Below are 15,508 nucleotides of genomic sequence, written 5' to 3'. Positions count from 1 at the left end.
TGCGGTGGTTGAAATTGTTGAGTTGTTTATGTATGCTTATGACGTGCATTCTGTGATTTACAGAATGGCGGAATGTGCGACGGGGTTTCGTTAGAGGGTTTTAGTTAGGTTTCGTTAGACGGGGTTTCAGTTAGGTTCAGTTAGATTTTAGTTAGGTTTAGGAGACGAGGTTTTAATTAGGTTTTGTTAGATTGTTTTCTTTGGAGAATTGTTTTTAGGTTGTTTTTTTAGATTTCGTTTGTTTTAGATTAGAGTTCTATTGTGTTTTTTTTGGACTTTTTTGATTGAAGTTGAGAGTGAGGATTTAGAGTAGAGTTTTGGAGTGTAGTTTGGAGGGAGGATTTAAAGTGTTGTTTTAAAGCATAGTTTAGAGTGGGAATCTAAAACATAGCTTTAGAGTAAAGGATTTAGAGTGTTGTTTTGGGTTGTTCTAGGGAGTAATACATTGGAAGTTTTGTATTTGAAGGTAAACCCCCGCTTTCCCACGTAGCGCTAAAAGATGTAGTGCTGTCGACACGTAGTGATAATGAACGAATGATAGCGACTCATCGACAAATTATTTGTAGCACTAATCAACGTAGCGATAGCGGCACGTAGGACAAATGACACGTAGCACAAATGACACGTAGCGCTAGCGATACGCACCCCATTTTCCCCTCATCATCGTATGGAAATAAAGAACCTGGTAATTTAACTTGTGTCAGTTGCTTTGAGTGTTGAACTTGGTGAGAAAGGGGCACTCAGTTACATTTGACCCGGTGATCAGGGTAAAGTACATTTGGCACTCGGTTACAATTACATCTTAATTGTCTGTAGCTTTGTCCGAAAGCTTGATTTTTGGTGGTGAAGGTTGAAAGTCAAAATTTACAAAAATGCGCTTGAACAAGTGTAAATAATCACAGTTCAACATGCACACGTATATGCAATCAATGTAAAAAAATCGATGATGTGATGCTACAACACCTAAGTTCAAAGTGTAAACAAAAGTTATGTGATAATCTACTAATTAAGAGAAGAGATTTGTAATTTTGTGGAGAAACTCACCTCGCGTGTCCTGATCCCGCGGCTTTTAGTCGATGCAACCGAACCCGCGGCTTTCAGTCGACGCAACCGTTTATACGGCGTGTAGGCTACATGTCCGTGGGTTTTTCAATGTTTGGTGATTTGCGTGGCTTCATGCGCAAAGGGATATGCGCACTATAACCGTCGTCTGCAATCCACGACATGGACCATTCTGGTAGTTGTTGCTGACAAAAACATGATTTTAACACTGAATATAATGCCAGAATAGCTATATAAACGCTATTGTGTTTTCAGCGTAGCAATAGTGTCCGATATTTAGACTCGAGCATTATACTTGTCTCGTCTAAATATCGGACCCTATTGCTACGCTGAAAACACAATAGCTGTTAATGTATGTATGTGTATGTGTATAGAGCGATTCATTCTACTGGACCGATTTTCATGAAACTTCATGTGAGAGTTCTTGGGTGTGATATCTCTATGACATCCCTATTTTTCTTTTTTTTTTAATAAATGTCTTTGATGACGTCATATCCGGCTTTTTGTGAAAGTTGAGGCAGCACTGTCACGCTCTCTAATTTTTCAACCAAATTGGTTGACGAAGTCCGGACTATGGGATTGCATTGCAGCTCCGAAGCTTAATAATTAATTAATTAATGTGCTCATTAAAGTTGTCATTTTTATCTATTTTTTGTAAACAAATTTAACAATGATTGCGTCGTATTTCTCATCAAATTCTAAATCTAAAAAAATACACATAAAAATGTGATCACAATTAACGAAAATATGTTGATTAGGTACCACGATTAAAATTTGTAAAATCGATCCAAAAATGATTCCATGTTATTCTTTAGATGTTCCTGATTTCAAAAACATATAGATATAATATGTTTGTATTAAAAACAAGCTCAGAAAGTTAAAAAGAATACATAAAAGCGCGCTTTCCTGCTTAGCGCAATAGGCTACTGTGCTATACTGGGTTGTCAATTTCACTTCGTTTTGCACGTGAAAAGTCAGCGATTTCCTTGCCACGGGGATTGACGAAGCTGTATTGTCTTGGTGAAAAAAATGCAGTGCGTTCAGTTTCATTCTGTGAGTTCGACAGATTGACTAAATGTTGTAATTTCGCCTTTTGCGACTTGTTTGTTGTTGCTGTTGTTTCATGCTCTTCTTCTTCCTCATTATCTTTTTGTCAGTGTGTTTACCTTGTGGGGTTCATTTGCTTTCAGGTACACATTTGGATCACCAGTGAGGGGGAATGGTTCTGTTGTTGCAACTTGGAATTATTCCTACTATGCTCGTTACACAAATGCGTCATTTGAGAAGAACTTTCAGGTGAGCTTAAACAAAAACAATATGCTAAAACTATTCCCGTGCCGTGAAAACATTATTGCCATGCCTTTAAAGCATCCCTACCATGCTTTGAGAGCACCTTTCCAACACCTTAAAAGCATCCTTGTCATACCCTAATTGCAAGCACCATTGTAATTCCGTACTTGCAAACACTTTTGCAATGCTTTAATTGAAACAACCCTTGCCATACTTTGAAAGCGCCTTTACCACGATTTGAAAACACCCTCGCCATGCCTTGAAAGCACATTTCCCACGACTTGGCTAGCCGAAATCCGTAAATCGAAACAGAATTATTTCTAGAACTAAAAACAAAGAGACTGTAACGTATTGTTTTGTCAATGACAAACGTTCCAACAAATTACCTTTCTTGTGTTTTGATTCTGAATTTTGGAACGTTGGCAGTCTCTTTGTTTTTAGATTTGCTCATCTTGCCTGACTGCAACCCTCTTGGTTTTTTTTTGTTCTTCTGTGTGCGTAAGTGATTGTAACGTATTGTTTTTTCAATAACAAACGTTCCAACAAATTACCTTTCTTGTTTTATTATTCTTTCTAGATCTATTTCTACCCGCTTCCCTCCTCTTCCTTTTTCTCTAGTGTGCTTGCTGCTGTCAAAATACCACGTTGGTATGTAAGCGGCAAAGGCACACAGAGCAAAGGATGACCTTCCTTGCTCATGACGTAATTCTTCCGCATTCTCGCTTTTGGTCTAAATCTATTTCTAAGTTCTCTTCGAAATTACCAAGCAATTTGAGTGCACATGTTGGCATTTTTAGCGGCGCTCTCATTCTAAATTTATCTCTCTCTCTCTATCTATATATATATAATTATATATATACGACTTGTGTCTGTCTGTCTGTCTGTGTGTGTGTGTGTGTGTGTGTGTGTGTGTGTGTGTGTGTGTGTGTGTGTGTGTGAGTGTTCGCGATGCACGGCCAAAGTTCTCGATGGATCTGCTTCAAATTTGGTGGGCAAATTCAGGTACACCCGGGACAGGACACAACCTGGTCGATATGTCAACACGTGCTCTCAGCGCGCAGCGCTGAACCGATTTTGGTTCCTCCTCAGCTACCCGTGCCCCCATACCGACACACCAAAGCCAAAGTTCTCGGTGGATCTTTTTCAAATTTGGACACCGTATTCAGCTACACCCCGGACACAATATCATCGATGAGATATTTCAACACGTGCTCTCAGCGCGCAGCGCTGAACCGATTTTGGTTTTTCTGTTCATTTCACCATTCCCAGTAACTCTTCCTTATCTTCTCCATGTTTTCAGCGTTTACCTCCCTTCCTTCGTATGGTGCACTATAGTATGAGGGGGCATCTTCGGATATTCCCTGCGTTCTGTTACTATTTTTAGAAGGTCACCGCAGTGTCCAGAACGTAAATTGGACCCGTAAATTATCCTCACTGTAAAAGTGCAAAGGTCGAATCAATTTATAGCCACGCGAAAAATACACTGTCATCTATCTCTCTATATATACGGCTTCTCTGTGTTTGTGTGTGTGTGTGTGTGTGTGTGTGTGTGTGTGTGTGTGTGTGTGTGTGTGTGTCTATGTGGGCAACACCTGTGGATTGTTCAGTTCTGTTTGTGATGTGGTCTGGCGGCTTTTGTGTATTTGTATGTACTGGCCTTCCTTTGAGAAGCCATAACAGTTCAAAAGGGCTTAGAGATAAGCTCTAAATTGCTCAATCCTGTTTGAGTGGAGTTCGCCTCCAAAGGTGAATAACACGGTTACATTCGTCGACAAGGATGGGACTCGATATGGTCAGGAATGGCATTATGGCTACTGAATCATTTTCGTGCTGTACCCATTCCACGAATCTGGGAGGGACCTAAGCTTGGCGGGTCCATTGTTCGGACCCGGCGAAGCCGGCGTACGGCTCTAAGTACTTCTTCCCGGCGAAGCCGGCTACCCGGCGAAGCGGGTATTCATCTAGTATATAATATATATATTGCTCTGTAAATCTCGGTCCCCCTTGAGGAGGGTCTGATGCTCCCAATAGGCTGTCTGTGAAGGGATACTTATTTCTCTCTCTATCTCTGCTAAGAGATTTTAACAAATCTCGGAAGAAAGTCTCTGCTGACTTTTAATTGTTTCTTTCACAATTTCTGATGTTTTTTTTATAATATATATATATATTTCTTTTTTAACTGAGAGTAAACGTATTACATGTATCATCATTGAGGCGACCATGTAAAACACCTATATCTTTAATCTGGACTGATTTTCACAGTCAATTCATGATTGTTGGGTGTAGGTCCCTGAGCAAATGTAAATACAAAATTTAGTTAATATTGCTTGAAAAACAACGGATATAACACTGGTAGCCAAAATAAACCTTTTTACAATGGTCGCCCTATGGGCGGATTTATACACACTTAGAGAGAGAGAGAGAGAGAGAGAGAGAGAGAGAGAGAGAGAGAGAGAGAGAGAGAGAGAGAGAGAGAGAGAGAGAGAGAGAGAGAGAGAGAGAGAGAGAGAGAGAGAGAGTGACCATTCAACCAGTGAAACGTACGAGCGAACGAGTTTAAAATCTTTCTGTTCACAGCTTGACGGGAACGGAGAAGCAGAAGTTGAATTCACCTTAAAAGAACTTCAAGATCTTGGCTCTAAGATGGTTGCTCAATACTACAGGACAAGGTACAACAGATTTTACAACTACTTTAACATCAACGGCAGAAGCTTTGATTTCAACGTCACTGTCACTGATGATGGCACAGATGACGATATGTCGGCTAAGGCGTCACTTACTTTCTACAGCAGACCCCTACAGCTACGCTACATGCAAATTTCGCCAAGTTCGTACAAGCCTGGTTTGCCTGTAAACCTCTACGTAAGTCATTTAATTTGTGAATATGATTGTTCACCTTTGCTTTAGTATAAAACATTTTTCTGTGACTCGATCAAATAAATACCCTGCTTTGGTTTTACGTAGCGCTTGCTCACGAATTGCATAATTCTATATATATATATATCCAAATCAAAACCAAAGCGTTGATAGATCGATAGTTGTTGAAGAACTGCACTTATTTTGTGTTCGTTCTCCGGATAAAGCATATTTGTATAAAGTATTTCTTTATAAAGCAGTAAAGCAGCCTTGGGCGTATTTTGTTGACTTGTTTTATTATTTTCGTTTGTCTTTCTTTCTTTTTTCCCCTTTTTTTTCTTTCGTTCTTTCTTTCTTTCTTTCTCTCTTACTGTGTTTATTTGTTTGTTTCTTACTTTCTGTCTTCCATGCTACCCTTTTTTATGTCTTTCCGTCTTTCTGTCTTTCTTTCCACCCTTTCTTTTTGTCTGTCTTAACATACAGCCACACAGGATGATAGTTGTTTTGTTTTTGCTTTGAGAAACGATAATTTGTATTGCATCAGTGTGTTTTTTCACATTTAGGTGGAGGCGCTGCAACCAAATGGCCAGAATCCCTTAAAGGACGCATCAAACCAGACTGTGACTTTCACTGCGAATTATCGACGATACACAGATCTCTTTACGACGCCGCGTTACTACTACTGGTACCGCCCCACCGAGACTGTGACTTTAGCCTCTCAAACAATGGCCTTTGACAGCAACAGCGTGGCCACGTTCAAACTGGACACAGATTCCATTCCCGATTCTGCATACAACGTGTATGTGAACGCAAGGGTAAGTTAATCTAAGATACGCGTATATGATACGTTCGTACACACTTTCTGTACGAAAAGTCGTGGCACCGTAACTTTCCTGATGTTGTTGTTGTTGCTGTTGTAGTAGTGGTTGTTGTTGTGGTTGTGGTGCTGTTGTTGTTGCTATTGTTTTTCTCGTTGTTGTTGTTCTTGTTGTTTTTCTTGTTGCTGCTACCGTGGTGGTGGTGGTGGTGGTGGTTGTGCTCCAGGATCTAGAAACTTTCGTGAATACAGATAGTTGTCACAGCTGTCGTCGTACGCTATGCTAAACATATTACATCCTTGAAATAGAATTTGAAGTCTGGATATAATTTGTAAAAGTAATAAGAACATTAATGTTAAATACATTGTTCTATTAAGTTCCAAGAGTGTTACGTCCAGAACTAACAAACACAATAGAGCTTAACGTGGTCATTCCTATGATAATGATTTAAACTTGTGGGGTATCAGACTCTTTCACGAACCAAAACTGCAGACATTAGAATGGTTCTAATGTGCATATGTAAACAAATCGACAATCAAATGATAAAACGCATAAAGAACCCTAATACAGGATCAAAACAGAACACAAGTCACAGTTACTTTACTGTTAAATGGAAGAAACACATCTTTGTTACCACTCTTGAAACTGAATTTCAAGCATAAACAGCAAACAAACATAACACTTAACAGGTAAGCACATTTCTAAAACTACATCCATGTAAGGTATCCCTTTAACCACAGTTTGAAATAGCATTACCCCTTTTTGAGCTAAATTTTGATCTGTGTTGCTTCTACTACCTAAATACCCCCACCACCCCTCCCCTTCCCCACCCATTTTGACAGTAAACATGCTTTTATATAGTCTATCCATGAGAACAAGAACATGAAAGGAGCATGACAATAACATAAAAGTTTGTTTTATGTAAGTTCAAGGATTGCCAAAGAGAGAAATCGGTTTTTTTTGTAATCGCTGACCATATTTTGTTCTTTGGGACATATCAATGGAGCGAGTGACTTATTTTTGATCTTTATTTCCTGTTTTAAAGAAATACGGCACTCGTACACAATTTGTGTGGCACAGTTGTTTTGGGTTAAGCTTTAGAATTGTGACTCTTGGCTTCCAAATGTGTAAGTATTTGAAGCGTTAAGTGCCATTTGTCAATTCATTAAACGCATGTACGTTTTTATTCCAGAGTGGTTCTCACTCGGTTACAAAGTATCTGAGCAAGTTCACATCACCTTCCAACGCTTTCCTGCAGCTCAAGCTTAAAACCAAACAGCCAAAGGTAAACTTCTAATTTGTTTTTCTGTGTTCATTTGAATGCGAAAAAGGTAGATGATTGGTACTTTTCTTCTATGCGAATGGATGGGTGGTATGCATGGGTCGGACGAATGGATTGGTGGTATGTATGGGTCGGATGCATGGATTATTGGTATGCATGGGTCGGATGAATGGATTATTGGTATGCATGGGTCTGATGAATGAATTGGTGGTATGCATGGGTCGGATGAATGGATTGGTGGTATGCATGGGTTGGATGAATGGATGTATGCTGCATAAGGGACACAGTTTACATGTACACTTTTCCAGATGATATCCACATTTTTGTTTTATTTGTCATTGATATCTGGTTTTGAAATAAAAGTTGAGGCGGCACTATATTATTTCCTTAATTCAAAACTATAGAAATATGTCATATTTGCTCTTTCTTTCTACATTCTATATCGAATTTATGTGCAGGTGGGCAAACAACTGGAAATAGAGGCAAGCTCAAATGTCAAGTTTGGTGATGTAACGTATCAGGTGAGAAGCGCGCAAGGGAACCGGGTTTGAAGATGCCATTCTTCCTGTGCACACTATCTTACAAACCAACATATACATGTACAATACTTTTCACTCATGCAATAGGAGCATTCTTTCACTTGGACATGTGTCAACAATCAACGGTCTGTCTGCTTTTTATATTTAGTCAAGTTTTGACTAAATATTTTAACATCGAGGGGGAATCGAAACGAGGGTCGTGGTGTATGTGCGTGTGTGCGTGTGTGCGTGTGTGCGTGTGTGTGTGTGTGTGTGTGTAGAGCGATTCAGACTAAACTACTGGACCAATCTTTATGAAATTTGACATGAGAGTTCCTGGGTATGAAATCCCCGAACGTTTTTTTTCATTTTTTTGATAAATGTCTTTGATGACGTCATATCCGGCTTTTCGTGAAAGTTGAGGCGGCACTGTCACGCCCTCATTTTTCAACCAAATTGGTTGAAATTTTGGTCAAGTAATCTTCGACGAAGCCCGGACTTCGGTATTGCATTTCAGCTTGGTGGCTTAAAAATTAATTAATGACTTTGGTCATTAAAAATCTGAAAATTGTAAAAAAAATACAAATTTATAAAACGATCCACATTTACGTTTATCTTATTCTCCATCATTTGCTGATTCCAAAAACATATAAATATGTTATATTCGGATTAAAAACAAGCTCTGAAAATTAAATATATAAAAATTATTATCAAAATTAAATTGTCCAAATCAATTTAAAAACACTTTCATCTTATTCCTTGTCGGTTCCTGATTCCAAAAACATATAGATATGATATGTTTGGATTAAAAACACGCTCAGAAAGTTAAAACAAAGAGAGGTACAGAAACGCGTGCTATCCTTCTTAGCGCAACTACTACCCCGCTCTTCTTGTCAATTTCACTGCCTTTGCCATGAGCGGTGGACTGACGATGCTACGAGTATACGGTCTTGCTGAAAAATGGCATTGCGTTCAGTTTCATTCTGTGAGTTCGACAGCTACTTGACTAAATATTGTATTTTCGCCTTACGCGACTTGTTGTTTTGTTTGTTTGTTTGTTTGTTTGTTTGCTTAACGCCCAGTCCACCACGAAGGGTGATATCAGGGCGGTGCTGCTTTGACATTTAACGTGCGCCACACACACGACAGAAGTCGCAGCACAGGCTTCATGTCTCACCCAGTCACATTATTCTGACACCGGACCAACCAGTCCTAGCACTAACCCCATAATGCCAGACGCCAGGCGGAGCAGCCACTAGATTGCCAATTTTAAAGTCTTAGGTATGACCCGGCCGGGGTTCGAGCCCACGACCTCCCGCTCACTGGGCGGACGCCTTACCACTAGGCCACCGTGTTGCGGTCTCTGCTTTTTGTGCTGAGTGGAAATTTTGATTATTTTAAATTTGATTTTTTGCTGTTTTAAGCGTGTTTTATTCTTTTTATATTTAGTCAAGTTTTGACTAAATATTTTAACATCGAGGGGGAATCGAAACGAGGGTATGGTGTATGTGTGTCTGTGTGTCTGTCTGTCTGTCTGTGCGTGTGTGTGTGTGTGTGTGTGTGTGTAGAGCGATTCAGACTAAACTACTGGACCGATCTTTATGAAATTTGACATGAGAGTTCCTGGGTATGAAATCCCCGAACGTTTTTTTCATTTTTTTGATAAATGTCTTTGATGACGTCATATCCGGCTTTTCGTGAAAGTTGAGGCGGCACTGTCACGCCCTCATTTTTCAACCAAATTGGTTCAAATTTTGGTCAAGTAATCTTCGACGAAGCCCGGGGTTCGGTATTGCATTTCAGCTTGGTGGCTTAAAAATTAATTAATGACTTTGGTCATTAAAAATCTGAAAATTGTAAAAAAAAATAAAAATTTATAAAACGATCCAAATTTACGTTTATCTTATTTTCCATCATTTGCTGATTCCAAAAACATATAAATATGTTATATTTGGATTAAAAACAAGCTCTGAAAATTAAATATATAAAAATTATTATCAAAATTTTTTTTTCGAAATCAATTCAAAAACACTTTCATCTTATTCCTTGTCGGTTCCTGATTCCAAAAATATATAGATATGATATGTTTGGATTAAAAACACGCTCAGAAAGTTAAAACGAAGAGAGGTACAGAAAAGCGTGCTATCCTTCTTAGCGCAACGAATACCCCGCTCTTCTTGTCAATTCCACGGGCACTGCCTTTGCCACGGGCGGTGGAGTGACGATGCTACGAGTATACGGTCTTGCTGCGTTGCGTTGCGTTCAGTTTCATTCTGTGAGTTCGACAGCTACTTGACTAAATATTGTATTTTCGCCTTACGCGACTTGTTCTTTGATACAACAACAAACAATAACAACATTAAGAACGTTAACAAGCAGACTGCTTATGTACACGTTCTAAAATGATAATCAATACACATTCAGATAACAATTATTACAGATTTAGTTTGGGCTAATTTGATTTTGCTGATTGATATAGGTGTTAGTTACGAAAGCAAGTCAAACAAAGCAACCCACTCGTATGTCCAATTCTGCTTTACGATCGTGTGTTTGTGTTATCAGAAATGCGATGTGGTGCCAAAAGAAAAATGTCCATGTTTATGTCAAATGAACATGGACATATCTTATCTTATCTTATCTTATCTTGTCTTGTCTTGTCTTACCTTATCTTATCTTGTCTTGTCTTGTCTTGTCTTACCTTGTCTTACCTTGTCTTACCTTATCTTATCTTGTCTTGTCTTGTCTTGTCTTACCTTGTCTTGTCTTATCTTATCTTATCTTGTCTTGTCTTGTCTTACCTTGTCTTGTCTTGTCTTGTCTTGTCTTGTCTTGTCTTGTCTTGTCTTGTCTTGTCTTGTCTTGTCTCCGCATAGAAGGCAACCAGGCTGCTGATTTTGTTTGTATGAGTACGACTGGACACACATGTCCCATGTGAAAGCATGGACAAGGTGGTGATTAAGAACATGATTTACAAGAGAAGGAAAGTAACCTTTGAGTCTTGTGAGAATACTTAGAGTTGTAAGTAAAGATTTTTTGATGATACCTATTCATCACGTGACAAAGAAAAATGCAAGAAAAGGACAGGAACGTGCAGAAGATGATATCAGCATCGAATACAAATCCATCCCACAATATAATTTCCACCGGCATAAAATCGACAATCGATGCACCGGCAGCTGATGGTTGATGGTTGTTGGAAACATCAAATTTAACATTTTAACCATGCATGTACACGTTATCCGAATAAAACTAGGTCTTAACTTGAAGTCAATAGGTAGGCTATTTTACCTGCGGACTGTGGTAACATTTAGTGTATTGTTCGTCCCCCATTCCATTTTTATATTTAGTCAAGTTTTGACTAAATATTTTAACATCGAGGGGGAATCGAAACGAGGGTCGTGGTGTATGTGCGTGTGTGTGTCTGTGTGTGTGTGTGTGTGTGTGTGTGTGTGTGTGTAGAGCGATTCATGGACCGATCTTTATGAAATTTGACATGAGAGTTCCTGGGTATGAAATCCCGAACGTTTTTTTCATTTTTTTTATAAATGTCTTTGATGACGTCATATCCGGCTTTTCGTGAAAGTTGAGGCGGCACTGTCACGCCCTCATTTTTCAACCAAATTGGTTCAAATTTTGGTCAAGTAATCTTCGACGAAGCCCGGACTTCGGTATTGCATTTCAGCTTGGTGGCTTAAAAATTAATGAATGACTTTGGTCATTAAAAATCTGAAAATTGTAATAAAAAATAAAAATTTATAAAACGATCCAAATTTACGTTTATCTTATTCTCCATCATTTGCTGATTCCAAAAACATATAAATATGTTATATTCGGATTAAAAACAAGCTCTGAAAATTAAATATATAAAAATTATTATCAAAATTAAATTGTCGAAATCAATTTAAAAACACTTTCATCTTATTCCTTGTCGGTTCCTGATTCCAAAAACATATAGATATGATATGTTTGGATTAAAAACACGCTCAGAAAGTTAAAACAAAGAGAGGTACAGAAACGCGTGCTATCCTTCTTAGCGCAACTACTACCCCGCTCTTCTTGTCAATTTCACTGCCTTTGCCATGAGCGGTGGACTGACGATGCTACGAGTATACGGTCTTGCTGAAAAATGGCATTGCGTTCAGTTTCATTCTGTGAGTTCGACAGCTACTTGACTAAATATTGTATTTTCGCCTTACGCGACTTGTTTTTTTTTAGAACCGTTTTATGAAACAAACACGAATTTGTTTAAATTTGGGACAAAATAGTGGTGTTGTAAGTGCACAATCATACTCTGAGACTCTGAACTTGTGTTGTTGTTGAACGTTGTTACCTGTTTCTAGACGCAGGCGGACTTCAGATGTCAAACAAAACAAACCCAAGCACTTAAATCCTAAACGTATTTAAATCGTTTCCAAGATTTTGTTGAAGAAAGTTCTCCCAAAATGGGGTGTAAAACTGTTTCTGAAAGAAGGCACGTTTTTGACACCTGCTTTTATGTAAGCACATTCTCTTTTATCCATGGTGATGAAGCTCATGGACTAGCTGCCATCAGCACAGAAAAGACTGCAACAACAGCAGTAGTGGTCGTCTCATTTAAAATTGTAGTGTGTGTGTGATCAGAAAGACTTTGAATGTTTTGTCAACCATTTGTGTTCTTAAAACGCAACACTCGGCTAGCTAGCATAAAATTATGACATTTTGCTCGTATTTGATTCCCCTAGGGCATCTAGCTACGAGAAATGGGCATACACTGTGGTGCAGCAGTTAGCTTACGGCCAACCATAATAGGGCTAAGAGCAGTTTAGCTTGTACATCTTTCTGTATTGACTGCACGGCCCGCGGACAATGAACAACTGAACTCCGACCTCGTTGTATTGACATTTGCTCATCTCTAGCTCTTGGCGTGGGCATATTGCTCATGTTTTGGCGTTTGTTTCTCAGGTGTATTCCAAGAGCGCCCTCGTCGCCAGTAGGACGGACAAGAACTCTGGACGTCGCACGAAGAGGGACATCTCGTTCGAAGTGAAATCGGCCATGGCTCCTCTGGTGGAAGTTGTCGTGTTCTTCGTCACCGACAGCGGGGAGGTGGTGGTGGACAGGCTAGCAGTGGGGGTGGATGACTGGTCAACCAATACGGTATTTGTTGTTCTTGTTGTAGATGGTGGCGGTGGATGGCTTACAGTGGGGTTGATGACGTGTCAACCAATAAGGTATTTGTTGTTCTTGTTGTTGATGGTGGCGGTGGATGGCTTACGGTGGTGTTGATGACGTGTCAACCAATAAGGTATTTGTTGTTCTTGTTGTTGATGGTGGCGGTGGATGGCTTACGGTGGTGTTGATGACGTGTCAACCAATAAGGTATTTGTTGTTCTTGTTGTTGATGGTGGCGGTGGATGGCTTACGGTGGTGTTGATGACGTGCCAACCAATAAGGTAGTTGTTGTTCTTGTTGTTGATGGTGGCGGTGGATGGCCTACGGTGGTGTTGATGACGTGCCAACCAATAAGGTAGTTGTTGTTCTTGTTGTTGATGGTGGCGGTGGATGGCCTACGGTGGTGTTGATGATGTGCCAACCAATAAGGTAGTTGTTGTTCTTGTTGTTGATGGTGGCGGTGGATGGCTTACGGTGGAGTTGATGACGTGCCAACCAATAAGGTAGTTGTTGTTCTTGTTGTTGATGGTGGCGGTGGATGGCTTACGGTGGGGTTGATGACGTGCCAACCAATAAGGTAGTTGTTGTTCTTGTTGTTGATGGTGGCGGTGGATGGCTTACGGTGGTGTTGATGACGTGCCAACCAATAAGGTAGTTGTTGTTCTTGTTGTTGATGGTGGCGGTGGATGGCTTACGGTGGGGTTGATGACGTGCCAACCAATAAGGTAGTTGTTGTTCTTGTTGTTGATGGTGGCGGTGGATGGCTTACGGTGGGGTTGATGACGTGCCAACCAATAAGGTAGTTGTTGTTCTTGTTGTTGATGGTGGCGGTGGATGGCTTACGGTGGGGTTGATGATGTGCCAACCAATAAGGTAGTTGTTGTTCTTGTTGTTGATGGTGGCGGTGGATGGCTTACGGTGGAGTTGATGACGTGTCTGCCAATAAGGTAGTTTATTTGTTGTTTTTTTGGGTGATGGCGGTGGATGGCTAATAGCGGGGTTGATGAAGTATCCGCCAGGCAGTTAGTTGTTGTTCTTGTTGTTGATGGTGGCGGTGGATGGCTTACGGTGGGGTGGATGACGTGTCAACCAATAAGGTAGTTATTGTTCTTGTTGTTGATGGTGGCGGTGGATGGCTAACAGTGGGGGTTGATGACGTGTCAACCAATAAGGTAGTTATTGTTCTTGTTGTTGATGGTGGCGGTGGATGGCTTACGGTGGGGTTGATGACGTGTCAACCAATACGGTAGTTGTTGTTCTTGTTGTTGATGGTGGCGGTGGATGGCTTACGGTGGGGTTGATGACGCGTCAACCAATAAGGTAGTTGTTGTTCTTGTTGTTGATGGTGGTGATGGATGGCTTACGGTGGAGTTGATGACGTGTTAGCAAATAAGGTAGTTGTTGTTCTTGTTGTTGATGGTGGTGGTGGATGGCTTACGGTGGAGTTGATGGCGTGTCAGCCAAGAAGGTAGTTGTTGTTCTTGTTGTTGATGGTGGTGGTGGATGGCTTACGGTGGGGTTGATGACATGTCAACCAATAAGGTATTTGTTGTTCTTGTTGTTGATGGTGGCGGTGGATGGCTTATAGAGGGGTTGATGACGCGTCTGCCAATAAGGTAGGTTAGTTGGTGTTCTTGTTGTTGATGATGGCGGTGGATGGCTTATAGAGGGGTTGATGACGCGTCTGCCAATAAGGTAGGTTAGTTGGTGTTCTTGTTGTTGATGATGGCGGTGGATGGCTAACAGCGGGGTTGATGAAGTATCTGCCAGGCAGTTTGTTGTTGTTGTTCATGGTAGAGGTGGTGTTCCTGTGTTTTCCTTGAAGATAATTGTTTGAGGGTAATGTTCTAAGCAACGACGACAAAGACATCGAAGAAGAGAAGAAGGGAAAGATTACTTGCTCACATGTTTACTTAGGCACAAAAAAAAAATAGGTCTTGTTTACGGTTTACGGTAACATAGGCCAAAAAAATAGGGTCGGTAGGTCGGGAATGGTTTTTTTTTTTTTTTTTTTTTTCCAAAAAACCATATTTTTACGTTATTTTGCCAAAAAAAAAAAAAAAGATTTTTTTTTTTTTTTCCCCAAATGCCAAAAAAAAAGTCTAGGGTCGCGCGAAAAAAATAGGGTCGGTCGGGTTACCGTAAACAGACCTATTTTTTTTTTTGGCCTTACTCGCTTGCTTACGTCCTTGATTGGCATCTCCCACGGTCTTTCAAACAGTGTGTCGTTCAAGAAAGAATGATGATGAGGAGGAGGAGTAGGATGAAGAGGAGGAGGAGTGGGATGAAGAGGAGGAGAAGTAGGATGGAGAGGAGGAGGAGTAGGATGAAGAGGAGGAGGAGTAGGATGAAGAGGAGGAGGAGTAGGATGAAGAGAGGGCTATTATTCACAATTGGCAATTCACAATTGCCTGTGCTGAAGTTAAACGGTGAAAATGGTGACAGTAGTAAGTCTTTTTGGTTTATTTTTTTTTAGATCATTTGTATTATGATTTTATCGTTTTACTCTGTACTCTCCTGCTGAGTGTTTT

General features: G+C 40.2%; 1 protein-coding gene across 1 annotated transcript in view; it reads left to right on the top strand.

The window, feature by feature from the left end:
* LOC138969170 (CD109 antigen-like) overlaps positions 1–15,508 on the top strand; it is a 62,643-nt gene that overhangs the window by 23,480 nt on the left and 23,655 nt on the right. Inside the window, exons 9-14 of the mRNA XM_070341898.1 lie at positions 2,253–2,358; positions 4,930–5,214; positions 5,772–6,023; positions 7,219–7,311; positions 7,767–7,829; positions 12,768–12,962. Coding sequence (XP_070197999.1) covers positions 2,253–2,358; positions 4,930–5,214; positions 5,772–6,023; positions 7,219–7,311; positions 7,767–7,829; positions 12,768–12,962 — 994 coding nt within the window. The remainder of the gene's footprint in view (positions 1–2,252; positions 2,359–4,929; positions 5,215–5,771; positions 6,024–7,218; positions 7,312–7,766; positions 7,830–12,767; positions 12,963–15,508) is intronic.

This window comes from Littorina saxatilis, linkage group LG6, assembly GCF_037325665.1.
Source record: "Littorina saxatilis isolate snail1 linkage group LG6, US_GU_Lsax_2.0, whole genome shotgun sequence".
Classification (NCBI taxonomy): Eukaryota; Metazoa; Mollusca; class Gastropoda; order Littorinimorpha; family Littorinidae; genus Littorina; species Littorina saxatilis.
This window is presented reverse-complemented; position numbering and strand designations above follow the sequence as displayed.